The sequence below is a fragment of the Capricornis sumatraensis genome, chromosome 4, assembly GCF_032405125.1.
Source record: "Capricornis sumatraensis isolate serow.1 chromosome 4, serow.2, whole genome shotgun sequence".
Lineage (NCBI taxonomy): Eukaryota > Metazoa > Chordata > Mammalia > Artiodactyla > Bovidae > Capricornis > Capricornis sumatraensis.
Window position 1 is genome coordinate 101,197,646 of NC_091072.1, and position 25,224 is coordinate 101,222,869.

General features: G+C 43.1%; 1 protein-coding gene across 3 annotated transcripts in view; it reads right to left on the reverse strand.

Annotated features, from left to right (window-relative positions):
* Positions 1–2,561: 2,561 nt before the first annotated feature.
* RBMS2 (RNA binding motif single stranded interacting protein 2) overlaps positions 2,562–25,224 on the reverse strand; it is a 74,398-nt gene continuing 51,735 nt past the window's right edge. For 2 of the 3 annotated variants that reach the window (XM_068970292.1, XM_068970291.1), the window contains exons 4-16: positions 24,967–25,133; positions 20,327–20,385; positions 19,395–19,486; positions 17,825–17,982; positions 11,100–11,179; positions 10,859–10,968; positions 10,364–10,410; positions 10,112–10,205; positions 4,778–4,855; positions 4,333–4,443; positions 3,641–3,708; positions 2,918–3,003; positions 2,562–2,811 (exon numbers count right to left, since the gene is read on the reverse strand). In XM_068970292.1, the coding sequence (XP_068826393.1) occupies positions 2,738–2,811; positions 2,918–3,003; positions 3,641–3,708; positions 4,333–4,443; positions 4,778–4,855; positions 10,112–10,205; positions 10,364–10,410; positions 10,859–10,968; positions 11,100–11,179; positions 17,825–17,982; positions 19,395–19,486; positions 20,327–20,385; positions 24,967–25,133 (1,224 nt within the window). In that variant the 3' untranslated portion in view covers positions 2,562–2,737. Of the gene's footprint in view, positions 2,812–2,917; positions 3,004–3,640; positions 3,722–4,332; positions 4,444–4,777; positions 4,856–10,111; positions 10,206–10,363; positions 10,411–10,858; positions 10,969–11,099; positions 11,180–17,824; positions 17,983–19,394; positions 19,487–20,326; positions 20,386–24,966; positions 25,134–25,224 lie in introns of all 3 variants that reach the window. The other variant, XM_068970293.1, reaches the window with a different exon arrangement.

The window sequence follows — 25,224 nt, forward strand, 5'->3', positions numbered from 1 at the left end:
AAAAGGGTCCAAACAAAATTCCACGATGCCATTAACCACTACAAAAATAACTTCAGGCTCTCACTCCCTCACTTCCCATGCCCAAACCTGCCCAAACCAGAAACATTCATTAATAAAATCCATTAAGCAGATTCACATGAGAAAACGGACTAAAGGTAACTTCATAATTTTAAAACAAAACAATGCAAAATAAGAGCCATTTAAATACAGAGAAAGTAGAACCAATAATTCTGAGAGGCAGAGAAGGGGCAGCATTAATGTCAACAGCTTCTGCACATGAAAGGCCCTCCTTTCACTAAACCTCCTAGCAAAGCAAGGTTCCTCCAAACTGCTATTAATTAACTGAACTAGACTCTTCTTTTCTTCAAAGCCCCTGAAGAGACCTATGGTGTACTTTTCTGACTAAGGACTAGAGACTCAGAAACAAGCACTACCTGCCCAGGCAAACCCTCCCAGAAGGTTACTGGGGCTGTTTTACATCAGATAAACCTTTCCTGAGGTTGGAAGTACCCATGAGAAAACTGGCAATTTCGCCTTTTGTATTTTCCATCTTACCTATTATCCCCTACCTGCCGTCTGCTGCCTCCACTTCCTCACCCTCAGGATGCACAAGAGGACTCGGGGTGGGGAGCAGCAGGGCTCTCAACTCTGGGATGGGCAAAGGGAAGGGCGAGCTGGGCCCAAGCTCTGTGTACAACTGACATCACAGCCTCTTCCCGCCCTGAAGCATCTCCTTCCCCTCCCTACAGCCAGCCTACTGAACACCTGTTTCCCCATTCTCCATCACTGGGCTTTCTGTCTGTCTCAGAGACAGACACCTGACCTGGAAGTGAAGGGGAGCAGCACTCTCCTTTCAGTGTAGAAGGGAGTGACTGGGAAGAGAAGGTGCAGGACCGACCTTCCTGGATGATGGGCAAAGGCTTCCTCTGATCTGTCTCCAGGTGCGTAGCCAGGTCTTACAGAAGGAAGGCAGGGTTGAAGAGCAAAACAGAGCCTTGTTGTGAAGGGCTCCTGACCTTGGGTATACTGAGATGGGATTTATTGCTCTTTTCTCTCCTAGCTCCCTGCTGTCCTTCCACAAGGAAAATTATTTTTGACATCATGGTTCCCTGGGAAAGGGGCCCAAATGCTCTGGACAGTTAGAAAGAACTTTGTCCCTTCCCACCCCCTGCATAGCACACACAAACAGAGAACAGCTGCCCCCTCGATCCCTCTCAATGTGTGTGTGCACATGGCCTGAACCTTTCAAGGGCAGCCCTTGCTGTATACATCGAGGTGCCAAAGGTCAAAGCCTGGGGAAAATTAAAGAAGAACCTCAGTTCTCTCTCAACTAGTTGCCTGGAGCTCAAAAGGCACTGTGTGTCCAGGGCTGGGAATTTACCAAGACCTCTGGTACACAGGCAGGCTTGACACTGTCTTCATCAGGGTTTCCTCACCGTGGCACTACTGACATTTTGAGTCAAGAGAATTCTTTGGTTGGGGGAGCCAGGTCTCCTGTGCACTACAGGATGTTCAGCAGCATCCCTAGTCTTCAGCCACTAGATGGCAGCAGCGCACAGCCTCACGCCCAGATGTGACCATCAAAAAATGTCAAAAGGCCTCTAGGGGACAAAACCACCTCTCTGAGAATCACTGGTCTAAAGGTGAAGCCACTGGTGGTCCACGGTGGGGAAGGAACCTAAGTGGATTCAGCAAGGTCACAAATGCAAAGGCTCTGAGCATGGCAATGACATGCGACATGGAAGAGAGGGGCCCTGAGACCCAGGGCAGAAAAGGTCCTCCAGGAAGCAAAAAGCAAGCATTCCTGAAAAGCTGTAGCTGGAGAAGGCATTTTCTCAGAAGGTGTGGTGCTGGCCTCGGCAGTGAGAAGAATTAGAAGTCAGTAGGTCTGTTTCTCTGGAACTTGCCAGGGAAAACCTAGTCTTCATCCCAATTTGGATCAAAGATGGCTACCAAAGGCTGTGGAACTGTCTCCTTAGTCAGCCGAGGTCAAGGCTCTGCTTCCGGAAGGGCAGAGGGAGGAAAAGCCGCTTCCACTGCCTGCTTAGTCTCCCTGTTCCTTGCCCCGCCCCTCAAATTCCATAGGAAATTTCATTCAAAAAAGAAATCACAAAATTAAAAACTGTAAAGAGGTTAAAGTAAGCAGGTTCTGCTGTATGGAAAAGAGAAAAAGAACAATCTGGATGAGGAAAAGAAGGCATAAAATGTATGTGAAGAAGAGATGGGATGTGTGATCTAAGAGCTTTATAAAACAAAACATTGAAAGTCTGTGTATTCTTACACACACCTCCCCACAAAAAAAAAGTCCATTGCTAAACTCAGCAAGAAGGGCCCACGAAGGGCTCCATCAGTGTTCTAGCACCACATCTTTTTTCTTAAGAAATATATTTTTTTTTTTTATAAAAAAAGCCTTCCCAAATAAGTCCAACACATCAAAAATGGTTTTTCACAAAGATGAGAAGTTCCAGGCACCATGTCTCTTTGGGGTAGGATAAGAGTATATTGCAGTTAAAAGCAAAACAGCAAACTTTCTTCACAAAAGAAAAGAAGTTTTGTCGATGTCCTTGACTGCAGCACACACAAAAGGTGACAGCCACCACCCCCCCAGGCTCCACCAGGAGTGGAGGAAGAGCAGAAGGCAGGGGTGCAGAGGTTTCTTTTTCCAGGCCCAGGCCTGTGAAAACCGACGACCAAGTGTTAGTCCTCAGCTGGGCCCACAGAAGGGCTGTATTCCTGGTCAGCCCTCTGGAGTCTGGAGCATCAGCATCTCCAAGAATTCTTTTATATTCAACAAAGACGGGGAGGGAAACCCTAAAAGAGGCATAAGCCAGAGAGGGTGGGGAGGGGGAGTGACAAGCATGAGAACCAGTCTGATATCAGGCTGTTCAGCCCACCCTGCCCTCGGTGTGTTTCTTACCATTGTTACTTGTTGAACTGGAAAGAGTAGACGCCGTGGTCTGAGGGTGCATCCACCGGCACTTGATTTTGCTGGCTGCCACTCTCCTGTACCACAGGCAAGGCGGGCGAGTCAGCTTGCACATCCTTCCCTCACCTCCCACTGAAGCAGCCTCACTAAGCTGAGTGCCCTCCCCAACCTACCCACTGCCACACACTCGTGCGAGTGCACGCATACACATGCACACTCACAGCATCACTTCCCCAATTTTAGAGCAACCTATCCTCACCCCGGGCTTCCCTGGTGGCTCAGAGGTTAAAGCGTCTGCCTGCAATGTGTGAGACCCTGGTTCGATCCCTGGTTAGGGAAGATCCCCTGGAGAAGGAAATGGCAAGCCACTCCAGTATTCTTGCCTGGAGAATTCCATGGAGGAAGGAGCCTGGTAGGCTACAGTCCATGAGGTTGCAAAGAGTCAGACACGACTGAGCTACTTCATATCCTCATCCCAGGGCACACTGTTCAACGCAAGCCAGCACCCTGGGATTAACTGCTGTCTGGCTAAACGAGAGGAAGGGCCTCAATCAAAGGCACTGACTAAGTCTCTCCTTCCTATATTCTTCACACACCCACCAGCTATTTATGAACACAGAATTGGCATCACTGAGCAAGGAAGATTTTGATCAGTGGAAAACCTGCCTCTGTTCATTTTCCAGTCTTCAACCCCAAGAGACTGTAAGTTCTTACCTCAACTGAAACCCTGGAAGAAGGCACTGGGGTGTACTGGGAGATGTAAGCCCCTTGCATAGCTGCAGCTGTTGGCACATACTGGAATGAGACGCATGGATAGGCTCAGAGCAGTGGTTCTTGGCTACAATTCAGACACCTGGGGGCTCTGAACACTGTAAGTGCCTGAGTTCCCTCTCCAGAGGCTCTAATGTAACTGTGCTTTTCAAAAGCACTTCCGCTGACTGAAGTACACTGGCTTACAGAGACTTCTACCTACATGACTGCTTTTCCTCCTCTTTCCCATCTGCTGCTTTTTCTCAACGCACTGCCCTCTCTGCTTTAAGCACTCCTCCACAAACCAGAATGCACCTGAGCTTCGAGAAACCTAACAGGCTTCACCCATTTTTCCTATTACTATTCTGATAAGGCTTTCAAGAAATGTGCGTGAACGCCTACTAGATAATACGTAGACAGAAGCACTGATCCTTTAGTTACATGAAGAGGAATCAGTTAAAACGAATGAGTTTCAGAGTAGAAGGCTGTATTCCTCACTCACAGACTGATACTTTTTCAGTTCATCTCCTTTTCTGAGTGTGTCCTCAATGACAGTGAAGTCATTCCCATCCTTATCCAAGCGTATTTAAACCTAAGAGTCTTACACAGGTGTTCCTTGTGTGGCAGGAGTTTATAAGAGGAATATCCTGCTTTACCGTGCCCGTGCTGCTGAGAGAGAGGTGGCCCAACTGCTGGGTAAGAGGTCCCACCATGGAGGCAGGCTGGAGAGAAACGGGATGGTCCATTCCTGGTGTCAGAACTGAACCCTAGAAGCAGCAACAAAGGGCAGTTAGTTGGCAGCATCCTGTGAGGCTGCAGGAAGCAGTGGTTCATGGCTACCAGAACCACTGCTCACAGACGTTTAAAATCCCGGAAAATGACAGGCAAGCAACCACCTGGCCCTGCAGCAGGAACATGCACTCTGCCTACCAGTCTGGAGGCATCCTTGTCTAAGAATAGTAAACTCAGAATTTAAGGTCAGACACCTGGTCACACAAGAGACTGAGCCAGGACTCACACCCACACCTCCTTTCATCAAATCCCACTTTTTCTTTTACATCAAATTGCCGCTTTGGCTTTTGCCCACTTCTGAACACTCACTGAAGGCTGCATGAGGTATGACTGGTGGTGCATCCAAGACGGGTTAGGCACTTGTAGAGGAGATGTCTGAGTTACTCTCTAATGCAAGCAAAAATAAACAAAAATGTTAACTTCCTGGAGACTATTATTTAACCCCATGATCTGATAATTTTCAGCAAAACACAAGTAAGTTTTGGAGTGTGGGGCTTCCCTCGTGGCTCAGCTGGTAAAGAATCTGCCTGCAATGCAGGAGACCTGGTTTGATCCCTGGGTGGGAAAAATCCCATGGAGAAAGGAATGGCTACCCACTCCAGTGTTCTTGCCGAGAGAATTCTATGGACAGAGGAGCCTGGCAGGCTACAGTCCATGCGGCCACAAAGAGTCAGACATGACTGAGTGACTAGCAATTTCAATTTCAGTGCCCCCTCAGAAAATAGAAATATTTAAGAATATTTTTAAAAATATTAACAACTCTTACACTTCAAATAACCCAATTTTAAAATGGGCTAAGAATCTGAGTAGATATTTCTCTAAGAAGATACACAAATGGCCAACAAGCACATTCAACAGACTCAAAACCATTAGTCACTGCCGCGCTGTGCTCAGTCACTCAGCTGTGTCCGACTCCTTGCGACCCCGTGGACTATAGCCCACCATGCTCTTCTGTCCCTGGGATTCTCCAGGCAAGAATACCGGAGTGGGTTGCCATTACCTCCTCCAAAGGATCTTCCTGACTCAGGAATCGAATCCGCGTCTCTTGCATTGTAGGCAAATTCTTAACCGCTGATCCACCAGGGAAGTCCCTAGTCACCAGGGAGATATAAATCAAAGTCACAATGAGATACCACTTCATATCCACTTAGATGGCTACAATTTTAAGAGGAACGAGTAACACATGTTATACACTGCAGGTGGGGATGTAAAATGGTACAGTGACCTTGGAAAACAGTTTGGCAGTTCCTCAAAAAGTTAAACATAGAGTTAATAGGTACTTAGCAATTGTATATACCTAGAGAAATGAAAACATATGTCCACACAAAAACTGTGCACAGAAGTTCATAGCAGTATTACCCAATAATACTATGAGTATTATTATTCATAATGGCCAAAAGGTAGAAACAGCTCACATGACCATCAACTGATAAACTGACAACAAAACGGGGCGTGTCCATGCGATGGAATATGATTCAGTCATAAAGAAGAATTAAGCACCGATACATGCGACACATGAGCAAACTGTGAAAATATGCTATGTGAAAGATGCCCAGACACAAAAGACATTTACTACATGCTTCCACTTTGACAGTGCGTCCAGAAGAGGCGCATCTATGGATACAGAAAGTACATCAGCGGCTGCCAGGGGCTAGGGTGAAGGGAGAATGGGGAATGGCTACTAACGGGCACAGAGTTTCTTTCTGAGGTAATGAAAACATTCTGGAATTAGATAACAGTGATGGTTGCATAATCCTATAAATATACACTACTGACTAGCATATTCTAAGAAAGCAGACTTTTTTAGTCTGTAATTTATATCTCAATTTTAAAAGAAAAAAGGCAATGAGAAACTAGAAATGCATCTTGATAAACAAGTAGGTCTATTCCACAAATGTAGGGATTGTTCAAAATCAGAAACTCTACAAATGTAAGTCAAAATTGAAGGAAAAAGTCAGTGTAATATTAGATGCTGAGAAGACATTTTAGAAAATCCAACAGCCATTTACTTAAAAAAAAAAAATCATGAAGTAGGGAATTCCCTGGGGGACCAGTGTCTATGGTTCAGAGCTTTCACTGCCATGGCCTGGGTTCAACCCCTGGTTGGGGAACCAAGATTCTGAGAGCCGAGAGTTACAACCAAAAAATAAATTTCAAAAAAAATCACAAAGTAAAACAGAGACTAAAAAGAAACTACTTATATATATTAAAGGCTATTTACCAAAAACTTAGCTGCAAGCATTAACCCACATTAAAAACACTGCAATTATGGTAACCTATTAGGTAGTGGAGTCAAAGGAATACAATTTGGATACAACTGGCATAAAATTGAAATGGAAAAGAGAGCTATTATTTTGCATCAGTGATATAACTGTATACCTAGAAAACCTAAGAGATTTAAGTTAAAAAAATTACTAATAGTAATAAGAGGATTTGCTAAGTGAGCTGTGAGCTGTATACAAAATAGATGAACATAAATCAATAACCTCTCTTTGGTGTATCAATAAGCACCTAAAGATGATAATAAAAAGTATAGACCTACATAAACAAAATTAAAATCCTACTGAAGGACACAACAATGATTTGAGAACATAAAAAGAAATACATCTTAGGTGAAAAGACTGTACCTTTTAAGTAGTCAATTCTCTTAAACAAATATATAGGTATAATGTAATTTCAATTAAAGCCCTCCCTCAGATTTTTAAAAATTAGATAAAATGATCACAAACTTATACAGAATAACAGATGCCAAAAAAAGAAAAAAAAACACCCCAAAGAAAAGTATGAAAAAGAGAGTGGAGAAGGTTTTATCTTATTAAATATTAGAACATACTATGAAACCCACTGAAATCAAATTAACATATTACTGAAATAGGAACAGATATAATGATCACTGCTGCTGCTGCTGCTAAGTCGCTTCAATCGTGTCCGACTCTGTGCGACCCCACAGACGGCAGCCCAACAGGCTCCTCTGTCCCTGGGATTCTCCAGGCAAGAACCCTGGAGTGGTTTGCCATTTCCTTCTCCAAGGCATGAAAGTGAAGTCGCTCAGTCGTGTCTGACTCTTAGCGACCCCATGGACTGCAGCCTACCAGGCTCCTCCGTCCATGGGATTCTCCAGGCAGGAGTACTGGAGTGGGGTACCATTGTGGAAGAGTATAAAGGATACAGAAAAAAATTCCAGTGTTTATTATATGACAAACGTGGCATCTCAATTCAGTGGGAAAAGGATGTGCTTAGTCGCTCAGTCATGTCTGACTCTTTGCGACCCCATGGACTGTAGCCTGCCAGGCTCCTCTGTCCATGGAGATTCTCCAAGCAAGAATACTGGAGTGGGTTGCCATGCCATCCTCCAGGGGATCTTCCCAACCCAGGGCTCAAACCCAGGTCTCTGGCATTCCAGGCAGGTTTTTTACTGGCCAAGCCACCAGGGAAGCCCAGGAAAAGTATGGATTATTTAATAATTTGGTGCTAGGACAACTGGTGAATACTTTGAAGGGAATACAACAGGACCCCTTATCTTAAGTCATATACAAACATAAATTCCTGGTAACTATACATTTAAATGTAAAACAAAGAAATAAATCTTGGGGACCACATGAACAATATACAGACTGGGAAGACCTTTTGAATTAGGACAAGAAATTAGAAAGCTATGAGTAAAAAAAAAAAAAAAGCAGACATATTTAACTATATACAAATGTTAAACTTTTGTATATAGCAAAAACTATTGATTCCCAAAGTATGATCTCTGGACCAGCAGCAGAAGCAACACCTGGGAACTTGTTAGAAATACAAATTCTTGTCTCTCACCCTAGACTTGCTGAATCAGAAATTCTAAGTGTGGTGCCCAGTACGTTTAATAAGCTTTCTGACCTAGGTTTAATGACACCAACGACTCAACAGACAGGAGTCTGAGCAAGTTCCGGGAGTTGGTGATGGAGAGGGAAGCCTGGCGTGCTGCAGTCTATGGGGCACAAAGAGTCGGACATGACTGAGTGACTGAACTGAATAAGCTCTCCAACTGATTCTGATGCACAGCTGAAGTTTGAGGACCACAAAGTCAGTGGGGAAAAAAAATTTTGGAAAAAAACTTGTAACAAAGATAATATTCAGAAGATTAACACTTATAATAGCTGGTTGTTTTCTTTTTTTTTTTTGGCCAGGCATGCAGGATCTTAGTTCCCTGCCCAGGGACTGAAACTGTGCCCCTGCATAGGGAACTCAGAGTCTTAACCACAGGAACACCAGGGAAATTCCAATAATATTGACAGTTTGTTGTTTTTTTTAAAGCATGTGATAAAAAACCATAGCTGAGCCTGATTCCTTGCCCAGAAGCAAGGCAGTAGAGAGTCTGACAAGCGTATGTGGGTAACTTAGAAATAAATCCCTCCAGCATTCAGAATATCCCACCGGATGAGCGTGTACTGTGGAGGTGTTTTTTTAAACTTGGCTGTGCCAGGTCTTATTTGTGGAATGCTGCAGCATGCAGGAACTTTACTTGTGGCAAGTGGGATCTCATTCCCCACCCAGGGATAGAACCTTGACCCCTGCACTGGAAGCACAAAGTCTTAGCCACTGGACCAACAGAGACATCCCAATAATATTGATGGTTCTTATAAGCTGATGGGAAAAGAACAAATAAATAGGAAAATGGGCCAAGTATATGAAGAGTAATCAGGAAAGAACAAATCAAAATATGACCAAAAAATGCTTAAACTCAGCTTCAGTCAGGGAAGTGCAAATTAAAGCAACACTGTACTTTACACCTACCAAGATAGGAAAAGCTTTATAAGAGCAATGCCACCTCTGGCTGGAGGGAAATAGGTACTCTCATATGTTGCCAGTGGAAATATGAACTGGCAGCTTTTGTGGAAAGAAATCTATAACATCTATAAAGCCAAAAGTCTGTGTATCATTCAACCTTACCACCTCACCCCTTGGGCTCTAGCCCCCAGAAACAAAAGCACTCGTCTGTGAGGACACAGGCAAAAGCATGTTTACCAGAGCATCATTTGTACCAGAAAAAACTGAAATCCAAAGAATGCCCTTCACGGGGGTCTAGTGAAAGAATTCTGGTATTTATGCGCCATGAACTATAATGTGACTATTTAAAAAGAAATAATTAGAACAGAGCTGCATAGAACCACCTGGAGGGCTTGTTAAATCTCAGGCTGGGAGGACTCATCCCCCAGAGTTCCTCTGGATCTAGGGTGGGGTCCAAGAATTTGTTTCTAAAAATCCCCAGATAGGGCTGATACTGCAGGTACAGGGACCACGCTTGGAGAATCACTGGTTTATGTGGGAAAAGTGTAAAAAAGACATTTAATATGGCAAATTTTTATAACATAAACAATGACTTCCAAAACCATATATTTATAGATACATGAAAATGACAAAAAAAAAAGGTGGAAACTAGCAGGAAACTAACATGGGTTTGTTTGTGGGAATGGTGAACGGAGAGTACAAAGGGTGCTTCTACAACAGCCTGTATGCATGTAAGGGGATCATGTGTTACACTTTTATGTAAAACTGTTTACATATAATCTGTGTGAAGGAAACAATGGAAAAAACAGCAAGTTGTTTCCAGCCTAAAACACAATGGCAGGGCAAACCCGAGCCCTTTTCTGGGCATGAACGTACCTGATACGACGTCACAGGAGATGGAAGATACGGGGACAGTGCAGACTGAGCGAGCATCCTGTTGGGGGTGATGTTGTAAGGAGGTGGGTAAAACCTGTAGGAAGGGACCACATCAGTAAGGAGTCACAGGAAACTGCAAGGCAAGGGCCCCCACTGACAGATAAAGCCACAAACATCAAGGCAAACCACGCGAGGGCCTGGACACACGGCTGTGGCATTTTCAGGTGGGCTGTGTACATACGACACACTTACCCATTCTGAAGAGCTGTGGTGGGGTCAAAGGTCAAAGCCATGCCACCCTAGAAAGAAAGAACACAGCACGCACACTGTGAGCGCTTAGGTGAGAACAGGAGCAGGCCCAGAACTCCAAGGCTGGGGAAGCGTTTGGTTCAACTGATTAAAAGCCAGGTCTGGACCAGTCCCCACAGTAACTGTTCCAGGGTTTTCCTGCTTGTGCAGGGTGCACAATCCCATTCACACTGAAGAGTGCGTGAAGCAGCCAGCATTGCTCATTTACATACTGGAGCTCTCAAGCCTACCCCAGGAATCAAGCCATGGAAATTTCCATTCCTTCTTTTTTTTCCCTTAGCATCCCCATTCAGCATGCAGGATCTTAGTTCCCTGGCCAGGGATCGAACCCGCCTTCCCTGCAGTGGAAGCAGAGTGCCAACCACTGAACTGCCATGGAAGTCGCATCCATTCCATTTTAATGTCATTAGTATTCTTATCTCCGAGAGGGCCTCTTACCATGTCTCCATTTCTTGGCCAGGCCCGTCCGTTCTGCATAAATTTTCCTTGGTTCTGTCGTTTCTTTGGACCCCCATCAGCAAATTTGCAAAGCAAGGGATCAGATGGGGCTGCCGAGAGAGAAAACAGACAGGCAGCTGAGTCCCACCTCACTTAGCCCATTCACTCATGCAAAGAGCCTCCAGAATCTTCACAGAAGTCATAACCTGTGGCCTCTCAGCCTGATTCCCAGATGCCTCACCTGGTACTCCAGGGGGTGTCTTAATATATTTTCCATTAAAGTGGGTGATGATGGCTTCACACTTCTCTGTGGACTCCATCCTAAGGAGCACAAGAGGAGTTAGGGTCTAGCTTCTCCAGGATCTACACCCTCCCTACATTTAAAGAAAAAACTCTTAAGTTCCCAGCCCCACAAATGCTCCAAAAATTGTCAACTACAGAAACAGAGCTTCCTCTACACAAATTCAAGGCATCTTAGAGAAGAAACCCCAGCTTCTGATGAAGGTTTTCTCAACTGGTTCCTCTAGGGATCCTGAAAGGAATAATGGGGGTCTGCAAGCCATGAATATTCCAAAGAAGATACTGATGGATGGGTCTAGTATTCAGTATTGTGTCTGGGTTCCTAAATAAGGATACAATAAACAGTGGCTGTTACCATTATTTTTTTATTACAAAATTCCTAATGGAAACTTTCCTAGGTGTTTTTTGGCTCTGTTTGCATAATCTTACTTTCCTGACCAGGGATTGAACCCAAGTCACAACAATGAAAGGGCTGAGTCCTAACCACTGCACCACCAGGGAATTTCCCTGTTCCTTCACTCTGATAAAACTGTACAACCTAAGAATTTGCCAATATTTATTTTTTTGTTCTGGCTATACATATAAAGGTCTAATTAGCTACCAATAACTTAGTTAAGGTTTCATGAGTCGGGGGAGGGAGGCTTATTAGGAGTGTGAGGTAAGCAGATACAAATTACTATATGTAAAATAGATAAACAGTGTCATACTGTAGAACACAGGAAACTATGTTCAGTATCCTGTAATAAAGTGAAAGTGAAGTTGCTCAGTCATGTCCGACTCTTTGCGACCCCATGGACTGTAGCCTACCAGGCTCCTCTGTCCACGGGATTTTCCAGGCAATAGTACTGCAGTGGATTGCCATTTCCTTCTCCAGGGGATCTTCCCGACTCAGGGATCAAACCCGGGTCTCCCACACTGTAGACAGACGCTTTACCATCTGAGTCACCAGGGAAGTAATAAACCATAATGGAAAGGAATATGAAAAAGATACATGTGTATATGCAAACGTATTTATGAAAAATACATAAACCACTTTGCTGCACACCTGAAACTAACACCACATTGTAATTCAACTATACTTCAATTATTTTTTAAATGGGGAAAAAAGATTTCATGAATCTGTAAGAAGAAAGAGTATTGAGACAGGGTTTATGGTGACAGAACAATGTTAGAAGCTACACAGCTAAAGTGTCTTGTTGGGGAAAGAGAAAATGAGTAAGGAATTCGTGGTGCCTGTTCACCACTCACAGGCTCTGTGAGTTAGAAGATGCACGAAAGTCCTCCAGACTCCTTCCTCATTTCTGCTTCAAATCTCCATCTACCTTACTATACAGCGCTCAAATGAGATAATGCGTATTAATGTGTTCTGTAAGTTATATGAAGATCTACATAAGACAAAGTACAGTATTTTCCCCCTTTTGCACATTAAAGTAAGTTAGTCTATTTTCTATGCCAATAACCACTAAAGATCTGAACAATCTCCATGTTGGCAAATACTAGAAAAAGACCTTAAATGGAACTTTCTAGTGAAAACCATGCTGAACATTCTAGAGCAAACAGTGTTCAGCTGGGTTACTCCTACTCTTGAGTCTTTCAAAAGGGTGACAGGCATGTAGGGCTTTAAAAGAATCACTTTCAGGAATTCAACTTCCTCCTGAGGAAGTTCATCATCACTAGCGATCAAGGCTGAGGCCCCTTTCACAACTACTCTGCTCAGTTTACTCCAGACTCATCCCAAAGCTCAATAGGGAGCACGGAGGACTGAGTTACAAGGTGTTTTTTTAAGTTACATGTTTCCAATTCTTCCTTCCCACAAAGCTAAAGGACTCAACAAGTTGTCAATTGACACATTAAAAAAAGCCAATTTTGATGACAGATCACCCTGATTCTTGGCATATAATTCAGAAGGAACTCAAAGAATTCCTGTTTTAGCAAAACTCTTTCCATTCCCATTTACTTATTTATGTGAACAAGGTTCCTTACCATGAAAACAAAACACAAACAGAACTGACATTAAATTTTGTCTTGTTACAGCAATAAACAATATTCACTGATGGCTACATGATTTAATTATAAAAATCTAAAAGAAGCATTTCCAATAAAATTTATTTCATATAAAACAATTTTATATCAACATTTTAATATATTTATGTTGTTTGGGGCAACTGTTAACTATTTATAAAGATAATTTCCTATGGATTAATGCAAAATGATTCAGAGGCACAATAAAAAAAATCATTTATATTTTTGTTGCAGAGAAGTATAGCAGAATGATCCATACAAAGACTTTCAACTATAAAAATATTTTAAACTCAGAAGAATCAATATAGTGAAAATGAATATACTACCCAAAGCAATCTACAGATTCAATTCAATCCCGATCAAGCTACCAGCGGTATTTTTCACAGAGCTAGAACAAATAATTTCACAATTTGTATGGAAATACAAAAAACCTCGAATAGCCAAAGCAATCTTGAGAAAGAAGAATGGAACTGGACGAATCAACCTGCCTGACTTCAGGCTCTACTACAAAGCCACAGTCATCAAGACAGTATGGTACTGGCACAAAGACAGAAATATAGATCAATGGAACAAAACAGAAAGCCCAGAGACAAATCCACACACCTATGGACACCTTATCTTCGACAAAGGAGGCAAGAATATACAATGGATTAAAGACAATCTCTTTAACAAGTGGTGCTGGGAAAACTGGTCAACCACTTGTAAAAGAATGAAACCAAAACACTTTCTAACACCATACACAAAAATAAACTCAAAATGGATTAAAGATCTAAATGTAAGACCAGAAACTATAAAACTCCTAGAGGAGAACATAGGCAAAACACCCTCTGACATAAATCACAGCAGGATCCTCTATGACCCACCTCCCAGAATACTGGAAATAAAAGCAAAAATAAACAAATGGGATCTAATTAAAATTAAAAGCTTCTGCAAAACAAAGGAAACTATAAGCAAGGTGAAAAAACAACCTTCGGAATGGGAGAAAATAATAGCAAATGAAGCAACTGACAAACAACTAATCTCAAAAATATACAAGCAACTCCTGCAGTTCAATTCCAGAAAAATAAACGACCCAAACAAAAAATGGGCCAAAGAACTAAACAGACATTTCTCCAAAGAAGACATACAGATGGCTAACAAACACATGAAAAGATGCTCAACATCACTCATTATCAGAGAAATGCAAATCAAAACCACAATGAGGTACCATTTCACACCAGTCAGAATGGCTGCGATCCAAGTCTACAAGCAATAAATGCTGGAGAGGGTGTGGAGAAAAGGGAACCCTCTTACACTGTTGGTGGGAATGCAAACTAGTACAGCCACTGTGGAGAACAGTGGGGAGATTTCTTAAAAAATTGCAAATAGAACTGCCTTATGATCCAGCAATCCCATTGCTGGGCATACACACCAAGAAAACCAGAATTGAAAGAGACACGTGTACCCCAATGTTCATCGCAGCACTGTTTATAATAGCCAGGACATGGAAGCAACCTAGATGTCCATCAGCAGATGAATGGATAAGAAAGCTGTGGTACATATACACAATGGAGTATTACTCAGCCATTAAAAAGAATACATTTGAATCAGTTCTGATGAGGTGGATGAAACTGGAGCCGATTATACAGAGTAAAGTAAGCCAGAAAGAAAAACACCAATACAGTATACCGACACATATATATGGAATTTAGAAAGATGGTAATGATAACCCTGTATGTGAGACAGCAAAAGAGACACAGATGTATAGAACAGTCTTTTGAACTCTGTGGGAGAGGGAGAGGGTGGGATGATTTGGGAGAATGGCACTGAAACATGTATAATATCATATAAGAAGTGAATCACCAGTCTAGGTTCAATGCATGACACTGGATGCTTGGGGCTGGTGCACTGGGATGACCCAGAGAGATGGTATGGGGAGGGAGGTGGGAGGGGGGTTCAGGATTGGGAACACGTGTACACCCGTGCCAGATTCATGTTGATGTATGGCAAAACCAATACAGTACTGTAAAGTAAAATAAATAAAAATAAAAATAAAACATCCCGAAATAAAATAAAATAAAAAAGATCAAAAAAATTAAAAAAATATTTTAAACTAAAATACAATTCTGTAGGGAAATAAGATGGCAATACAAGATTAAGAGAAACAGGAATACTATAAGAATTATTTAAGAGTTATGACTTAAAACAAAGAAATGCCCCATGTATTTCTGAAATGATTTTGTGTATTAAATTGCTACATTTAGATTTCATTTGGATATATTTTAAAATAGTATGACAGTTTTATTTAGACTAGCATAGTCTAAATTATTATTATTAACATTATGTAAATATTATTAACATAATATTTATAATTTGCTGGAAATTATACTTTGAAAGAATCTAAATGAAGAAAATTTGAAGTTATTAATGTAGAAACATACAAGAGATTTCATGGCTTTTCAAGACTTCAAAGCCATAGTTCCTAAACCGGGCTTTGAGGCACCCTGGGTCATTGTGATGAGCTCACAGAGGCATAGCAAGGGATACTTTAACTTTCTGAAGAAAATACAGCAACACTAATTGGCTACTGATCGTAAAGACTACTAACTCTAAACAGTTCAATATTTCTACAATCTGGTTTTTCAGTAGTTGCTATGACAAAAGCAAGTACCATAAGAAAACTAACATATAACAGGAAATGAGGGTGTCCTTGTTCAGTATGATTCCAAGGTTTGAGAAATGTGCAGTGTCCAACAGGCCCACATCCAATGAAAGTATAGTTATTTAAGAATGAGATAAAAATATTTTCTCTTTCAATGTATTTTTCAAATAACTTCAAAGTTGTTAAAATATTAAAAATTTTTTGAATGTTTAGACCATTTAGTTACTTGATAAATTAAACTGTTAAGTATTTCTTTTGGTCTAGGGCAAAGAAAATTATCGGGACAAAATGGAGCTTCTGCTTTAAGAGAGTATGGGAACAAAAAAGTTTGATTACAAGCTTTAGAAATGCCCCTTTAGTTATACATGGGGTCACCAGCAGGTGGTGCCATCGAGATTGAGTAGGCTAGGGAAGAGGTCTTATTCCACGTTCCCAAGGTCTGAACACTGCAGAGTAAAGCAGTGTTCTTGGACCAGAGAAAATATTAAAAAAGAAAAAAGGACTTTCAGATCACTTAGTCCAGGTCTTTTCAAACTTTTTAGAATGGCATCAGAATCTCCTTTCAAGCAAAATCTTAAAATAAATAAAAACCATTTCCTAAGTGGGCTAGGGAAAGCTGAAGCCCTACACCACCAGTGACACTAAGCTCCAAAGAAGGCACCCTGGAAAACTCTACAGCTCTAGGAAACACCTTAGAAAGATGGTACCGATGATCCTACCTGCAGGGCAGCAGAGATGACACAGAGGCAGATAAGCCTTTTGAACTCAGTGGGAGGGTGGGATGACTTCAGAGTGGCACTGAAACATACGCCTTGCCATATGAAAACTAGGTGACCAGTGTTGGTCAGATGCATGAAGCAGGGCACCCAAAGCCGGTGCTCTGGGACAACCTGGGAGGACAGGGTGGGGACGGGGGTGGGGGTGGGGTCAGGATGGGGGGACACATGTATACCTATGGCTGAAACATGCTGATGTACGGCAAAAACCATCACAACACTGTAACTATCCTCCAATTAAAACAAATTAATTTTTTTTTTTTAAAAAAAGAAAATCACCCATCTAAACCTCTGCTTCACCGGGTAACCAAGGCTCATAAAGGTCTGATACCACATGGGCAGTTAGTGGTAGAGCTGGATGGAGAATTTAAGGCTCTCAACAGATCTGGAAAGGTAGACCAGATCTTCCATCTAATCCTGCCTATCTTGAAGCCACAAGAGCAAGGGCTCTCCTCTACCACCCACTCCTGAGACCTTGGGCAAATCACTTCATGTTGAGAACTTGGGTTTTCTTTTCCATAAAATAGAGAATTAATATTTATTTCAACAACACTATAAGGAACTATACTCCAATTTTTTTAAAATTAAAACTACGTAAGTAAAAACTCAAACTGTATAGTTAAAATTGAATTTCATTGCATTTACTATCAATAACTTATTTTTTTAATAAAGAAATATTTATTTCATAGAGTAAATGAGATAAGACAGACAGAGGTTCGCTCAGTCGTGTCTGACTCTTTGCAACTCCACAGACTGTAGTCTGACAGGCTCTTCTGTCCATGGAATTCTCCAAGCAAGAATACTGGAATGGGTTGCCATTCCCTTCTCCAGGGGATCTTCTCAACCCAGGGATTGAACCTGGGTCTCCTGCATTGCAGGCAGATTCTTTACCATCTGAGTCACTAGGGAAGCCCAAATAAGATAATAGGATGAGAAATACTCAGGAAACTAAAACAGGATACAGAATTATAATCTTTTATTCTGCTTAGTTCTAGATCAAAGGAACAAAGGCTAGAGTAACAGGAAATAGTGGCGAAAGCATAAAGATTTGAGAGCAAACAGTTTTTTTGAGTATTGTGACTTATAATTAAATGAACTTTTGATTTACTGTCAAGAACTTTTGGCCAGTATTTTGGTCCTGGGGGTAGTAGGACACAGACTTTCTGATGACCTTCTATGTGACATTCTTTATTAACGTCATCATTTGCCACTCTTGGCATCCCTCACCTGGCAAAGCCAACCCCTCTGCTGGTCCCACTGGTGTCTCGAAGGATTCTAGTGGAGATAACCTGGCCAAAGGGCTTCAGCATCCCCTCCAGTTCTTGCTCATCCATTGACAGTGGGAGGTTTGAGATGTATAAATTCGTGGGGTCCTGCTCCTGTTGCTATGGAAATAAAAGTGAAAAAATGAATTTCATATCTCTTAACCCTCTCCCAACCTCAGCCGTTATTCACAAAATGACATTTCAGAAAAGAGAGAGGAGGAAGGGATGACTGAACAAAGAGAATCTTTGCAACTATTTTAACACCTAGTCCCACTACCATGGGTTATGCGTTATATATTGAGTCTAGGCCTAAAACCACACAGATCTACTATTTCTAGCACTGTACGAGCCTATAAGACAAGTCATGGACGAAGTTTTGGGCTGTCGCTTTAAGAACCAGGCAGGGCAGTACTCCTCTCTCCCTGCCCGCAGCCTGTCCCAGAGGCTGGATTCTCCTGGACTGCCTTCGCTTCCAGGGTTGGATTGTTTTGGGTAATCTCCCTCCCCCCTCTTCCGGCCACAGCAGACTCCTCTTAGTAGCAGGAATGTCTGTACACTCCCTGATGGAGGGCACGCTAGAAGAAGAGAGAAGGGAAGTGGGGGGGCTACACCAAGAGCCAGATGTACAGCGCACAGGGTCACCCTAGAAGTTCCAGTCTCACAGGAAGTCTGAAGTCACTCCAAAGTCAGAGGGGTTTTCTCCAGAAAGAAGAGGTGAGAGAGCACCTCCAGGGGGCAGACTCTGTAAAATGGCAACAACTGCCCAGCGCTGCGCGGTGCCGCTAAGAATTTAAGCAGTCACTCTGCCCTAGACAGCGGGTCAGCTGCAACCTTCCTCCCTCTTCGGCCTTTCCTTTCAGGGCTTCCTTCTCCTTCAACCATTACAGGAAAGGATAGCTGGCAGGCCTGCTGCATCTGCCCCTCTCAGGTATTCATAATAACCTTAAAAAGGCAAGAGGGTAACTCCACCTAAGAGAAGAGGGGAAAGTCTCTAGCTTTCTAGTAGCCTAAATGAAAAGAAAACTTGCAGACAGATGGGAGAAGGAAGGGACAGTTTCCTTTCTCTCTGTGGTGTCTACCCCCCTGACACCCTACATACCACCAGCCCCACCCCCGCCCATTCCTACAGGAACAGTGCTGGGAGGTGGAAAGCATTATTCTGAACTTTGGAGTTGCACAACTGGCTGCTTCAGAGAATGTTGCAAAAATACCACAAGCTGTTTGGTAGCAAAGTGGGACCAGGGTGGAGACAGGGAAACAGCTGGAGGAAGGGAAGAAGCCTCTGGACCCTCTTGCCTGCTTGTAACACTTGATGAGAGGAAGAGAGATGACAGAGCTACCTGCCATGGGTTCTGAATACCGCCTTCCTCTAGCAGCAGAGGCACTCAGTGGGGCCCTGGTTGAGACTAGATTTAGTCAAAACGCACTGCAGGAAGCCCCTGCCCTTCAACCACGTGGCTCTTAAGTCCTCCGGACACCTTGGAGGCTAACTACCACCTCTCAGAGGAACAGACGTGGGGCAGTACCCTTACCTTGGCCATCTGAGCTTGTACACCACTGGCCTTCAGTGCTGTTACCGCTTTCTGCGCTGCTGAAGGGCTGTCAAAGTCCACAAAGCCATAGCCTGGAACAGGGAAACAGAGTCACTGGGAGGCAGGAGGTGGAAGGGAGGTAGGAGGCCCCGGCTTTTCAGGAAACAGAGGAAGAGTTACGACCCACATAATAGAAGTGGCAGGGAGGAAGAGAGCTTAAGAGGTTTCAGGTGGTTTTCCATGGGCTCCCCAAACCCTGTGAGATTTGGTCTACTTTATAGCTAAGAATGCCAAGGGCCATGAGGTCTTTGTAGTATCCTTGCGTTCCTCCCTCTCCCCTAAGAAAAACCCAAGGTTTCAAGAACTAGGCTCCTCTAGTAACTCACGGCCCCCTTCTATTTCCAGAAGAACTCCCTCCTCTTTTCTAGCCACATCCCAGAAATGCTAGGCATGTAGGAAATACAGCCTCTCCACTGCAGATAGCCGGCCACCTGCTGGAAGAAGCCCCTCCTCACCCCAGCGTCCAGCCCCTTCCCTCTTTCCTTCTCCACCTAGAACTGCTCAAAACCCCAACAAAATTAAGTTGCCCAATCTAAAAGACATAAAAGACATTTACAGTGCTTTGCTAAGTAGAAATAGTCTCATGTACTCATATCTACCATCCAATCCAGGGGAACAGGACACAAAGGCGCAGTCAAAGGACTCAAAGGCACTCTGTGCAGGCTTCTAGCCTTGGGTCCCCCAAACAGCATTTTTAGCTTAAGCTCTCTGGTCACCAAAGAATCTAAATACCTACCTGACTTTCAAGCCTGAACCCCTGAGAGATGCCACCCTGGTACTGGAAACCAGGGGCCTGAAGCAGTGAGGGATGGAGGCAAGCGAGGGCCTCACCTGCAGCTGTTCTCCACCAGCAGGAATAGCTGTACTCTCACCTTTGCATTTGTTTGTGGTCTTGTCCAGGATGGCTTTAGTGGAGACAATCTTGCCGTATCTAAGGGAGAGGAAAATGCAAAGTGATAATCTGGGGGCAGGGGTTTAGACAAGGACAGAGACTGCGACATCTAGAGGAATCCATGCCCTGTCTTCACTCCCACTAGGAAAAACTGTCCTTGCTCAATCCTTAGCAATAAGATCAAATGAATTTAAAATGTCACACCTCTCATATAAACCTATCCCCCAAAGGCATCTACAAGAAATAAGGTAACTATAGTCGCTACACTGTCAACACATTTCTCTCTTCTCCCCCAAGTAAGACTCAGATACCAGTTAGAAAGAGACTACTGTCTTTTCCGGGGAAAGAAGCTTGGTGACGTCCATTCAGCAGTGTGCAAGGGCAGAGCTCTGGCAAGAATTCCCTGAATACTAAAAGTAATCCTTGATATTACTTATCTTCCTTTGGACAAACAGCATTTCTCCCATGAAAATCTATTTCTCTTTTCTAATGTCCCACTCCTCACTCTTCTACTGGCCCCCTGATTGAAGGTCAACTTAAGCCGAACTGCATTTATTCAAATCCTGATTCTGCCACTTAGCTATGTGTGATCTTGGACAAGTCATTTAATCTTTCTGTGCCTCAGTCTCACCATCAGTAAAATGGAGAGAAGATTGTTGGGAATATGAAATGAGATCATGAATACAAAGCACTAATGTCTACCAAAAAACACCTGAACATTGTTAATTGCTATTATTATAATATTACATCCAAAGGACCTCAACATTTACCCAAATGGCTCTCTCTGGGGCTTTAGTGTCTAAGACTTCTCTCTTTTCGGCCGTGCCGTGTGGCTTATGGAATTTCAGTTCCCCAACTAGGGACTGATTCTAGGGCCCTAGCAGTGAGAATGCCAAGTTCTAATCACTGGACTGCCAAGGAATTCCCTGATTTCTATCTGTCAAGATCTCAGTGTGTTAGGGAGGGGACTGAGCATTAGACTAAATGCAATAGCTGTGTTAAGAAAATTACCTAAAACTTGATAAGGCAAAATGAGGATTCCACCTTCTTTCAATGTCATTCTGGAACACTGTCTACAAGGCCCATTCAAGGTATATTCTATTATCGAGAAGGATGTTTCTCTGGGTTGCTATTTATTACTGATGAGGCTCAGATTTTATGAAGATACATATTAACTTGTAGATTCTTATCTAGTAGAGATACAAGTAATTTTTGTCCATTAGAAAAGATAATCCCAAAGGTTTCTGTTTTACTGTTCTAAAGGGTATGAAGCACTTTTCTCTGTAACCTAATCTTATTCCAACTTTCTTCTTTCAGTACCTATCGATACTCAGTCTCTCAAATGCTCTTTGACCCCATTCTTACCATTCTGCTAGTTCCCTCATTAATGAGTAAAGTAAATATTTGGCATAGGCTCACCTATATTTGTAGGAGAGCTATGTTCTTCAACCTTTTAAAATTATACTTTAGCCATGTGGGGTCCTGTGGAGTTCCCCAAACTTGTGAACGGTGGAGTATCACTGTTCCGGGATATATTAGAGGTGTTCTACTAGAAAGAAGTCTCTACATTCTACTCCAGGAGGGTGAACCATATTAGACAGACAGAAATCACTAACAAAGTCAGGAGTATAAAATTTAACTGGAAACAGTTGGCAGGGACTGAATTACCTGAAACAAGCATTTTTTCCCCTACTTTTCCATCCCTAAAGAACAGATGACGATTGATGTATTTGCTTTGCTCCTTGACAGCCCCTGACTGTTCTAGTGGGGCTCTGTGTCCCTCGGATTAGACAGAATAAGCCAAGCAGGGCCCTGGAGGCTGGAATAGATGTGATCCTAACCCTTCTGGGCTGCATACTTGGATTCTTCCCCAAATTTAGGCAAGAGAAGGGATGAAGGAGACTGCGAGCTGGAGAACACACATGCTGCTATCTCCACCCAGGCCCTAGGGTGGGGCTTGCGGGGTCTGAGCAGCCTAAGACACTGAGCTCAGAGTTTCCACTGCAGCTGGCAACAGCTGGATCATGCTGCTTCCTCCGTGGAAGGAGCCCTCCAAGAGAGAACCAGGACTTCCAGTTCCAGACTCCACACCTCTCTCTCCTGCCCACCAGGGCTTAGGATCCAGCAACGCCTACTTCCCCTACAACCTAGAGAGATAGCTGGGACAAAGGCAGGAAGTCTTTCTATGCATGGGAAACACCATTCACAGAGAGGTTTATCTCCCAGCTCACATGCCTGTGAGGGTTCCGCCCACCTGCTCTTCTCAGCTTCCCTTTCGTCATAACTCATCTAGCACCTATTTTTTTTCTGCGGCACTCCCACTTATGGTCCCCTCCTGGGCTCCTTACTCCATCCTATATACCAACACTGATTATTCTCTTCCCTCAGACACAACAGAAGGTAAGGCAACTATCAGTAAGGACAAAATGAAAGCCTTAAAGTGAAGTAGAATTGAGCTTTTCCTCTGTCTTGTGGAGTCACAGAATTGATTTCTGTAGCACACTATATTTAGTCCAAGAAACAAAGGGTAGAGAAATCAAGGAACTAGATTGATATAGTACTCTTTTCCTTCATGTGCTAAGTCACTTTAGTCGTGTCCGACTCTTTGCGACCCCATGGACTGAAGCCTGCCAGGCTCCTCTGTCCATGGGGATTCTGCAGGCAAGAAGACTGGAGTGGGTTGCCATGCCCTCCTCCAGGGGATCTTTCCAACCCAGGGATCAAACCCACGTCTCTTATGTTTCCTAAAGACATTCTGACCTATTCCCTCAAAAAATTACTAGTCCTAGACCAAGTCCCCTAAGTTCATTTAAATACCTTTCTAACAAGGTAAGCCAAAGGATCCAGTGTTATACACATATCCAGCCTTTAGAGACTGGGTCTGTGCAGCCTGGTGCAAACAGAATTCCAAAACCACAACTTCAGAAGACTAAGGGATTTATAGAATACCTCTGAGGCCTTGGATGTTCAGCCTCTCCAGGATTTGGGACAGCTGGCACACGCATATACTATTGTGGGAGTTTGCATCAGTTTGACCACTTCAGAAAATTGTTTACTAGTATCTACAAAAGCTGAACAAATGTATACCCTATAATTTAGCAATTTTACTCCTAGTAACATAAGTGTATATACACATGCAACAAAAGTCTTGCACAAATTCAGAGCAGCACTATTCATATCTGTAACAGTCACATACTGGAACCCAACCCAGTATCTCGCAACAGTAGAACCAGTAAACAAACTGTGCTATATTCCTATGACGGAATTCTAGAAAGCAAGAAGAATGAACCAAGTTTTGCTACAAGCAGCAACGTGGATGCATTTCACAAACACTGAGAAAAAGAAACTAGACATAAAATGGTATGTGCTATATCATTATATGAAGTTCAAACAAGCCACATTAATCGTTCAGAGGTCAAACAGTAGATACCTTTGAGGGCAGGAGAGAGATTGTCACAGGGAGGTGGGCTTTTGTTTTGTTTTTTTCTTTTCTGGAGGTGGGCTTCTGAAGAGCTGATAATGTTCCATTGATCTGCGTTACAAGGGACTCTTACAAGGATGTGTTCACCGTATGAAAATTCACTGTTCTATAAGCACTTATGATTTGTACACTTTTCGGTATGCTTGTTATACTTCAACAGTTTTAAACAATGGTAAATTTAGGAACTTTCCTGGTGGCCCAGAAGTTAAGAATCCACCTTCCAATGCAGGGGACGTGGCCTTGATCCCTAGTAAGCGAACTAAGATCCCACATGCCTCACAGCAACTAAGCCTGAGTGCTGCAACCACTGAACCCACAGGCCACAACTAGAGAACCCGTGCTGCAACTATAGACCCCGTGCACTGCAATGACGATCCTGCTTGCCGCAACTGAGACCGGGCACACCCAAATAAATAAGCTCGGTTTCTCCTTCCCTGTTAGTACTCCCATCCTTCCAGCCTCTAATCACGGCCCCACATAAATGATCTGAAACACATATTTTTCTGCTACATAGAATTGAGCTGGCATCTCTGCATGCTTGCAATTTTTCCGGCTTTCCTAACTGGGCTAATTCCACAGTAGTTATCTCTACCTCGTGACTCAAGTCTATGCAAGAGAACCCCAAAGATCTTTAGGGGGTAAATACCAGGTGACAACTCTTTCTTCATACTCCTCTTTATCCACTAGTTTGAGGGCCCCTCTGGGTCCCTGGAAATATCTCTAGCAGCAGAAACTCTCCTAAGAGCATAATTCAACTTAGTCCCACTTTCTTCTATCCTCATTGCCAACTCTATCTTCTGATCGATATCTTCAGAGATATTGAGCATTTCTATTCAAGGTGTAAGGCTAGAAATCTTTCCACTAAGACCATCAGTTCTGGATACATGCTGGAAACAAACTCATATACTAACCAGGCTTTCTAGGTCAGGCTGATCTGGCTTTCTTCAGAGAAACACATGAAAAGTTTTATATATTGGCAGTACACAGAATTTCTTTAGGAGGGGTTGCTGAGAAACCTTGTGAAAATAGGGGTAGAAGCAAAATAATACTGCATTTCAGGATAAGAGGATCTGGTAAGAGGCCAGCATCACCAAATCTGTACTGTCCCTGGAAACCTTTCCACATGTGCCCCAACTTACGACTGACACAACTTCACCAGGTCCTGGTCAGTAGTGCTTGGCTGCAATCCCCGGATGTAGAGGTTGGTCTTACTCAGCTGGTCATTTGCAGTGCTCACACTGCTGCTGTTAGGGGTACTGCTGCTTGGACTAGGTGGTGCCATTTGCTGAGACAACGACACATATGGCTGCAGGGAGACACGAAGAGCAAAAGGTCAGAAAAATCATACACTTAGATGCTCAGGAGTGAGGAAGATCTTGGCCCCTTGGAAAGAATGA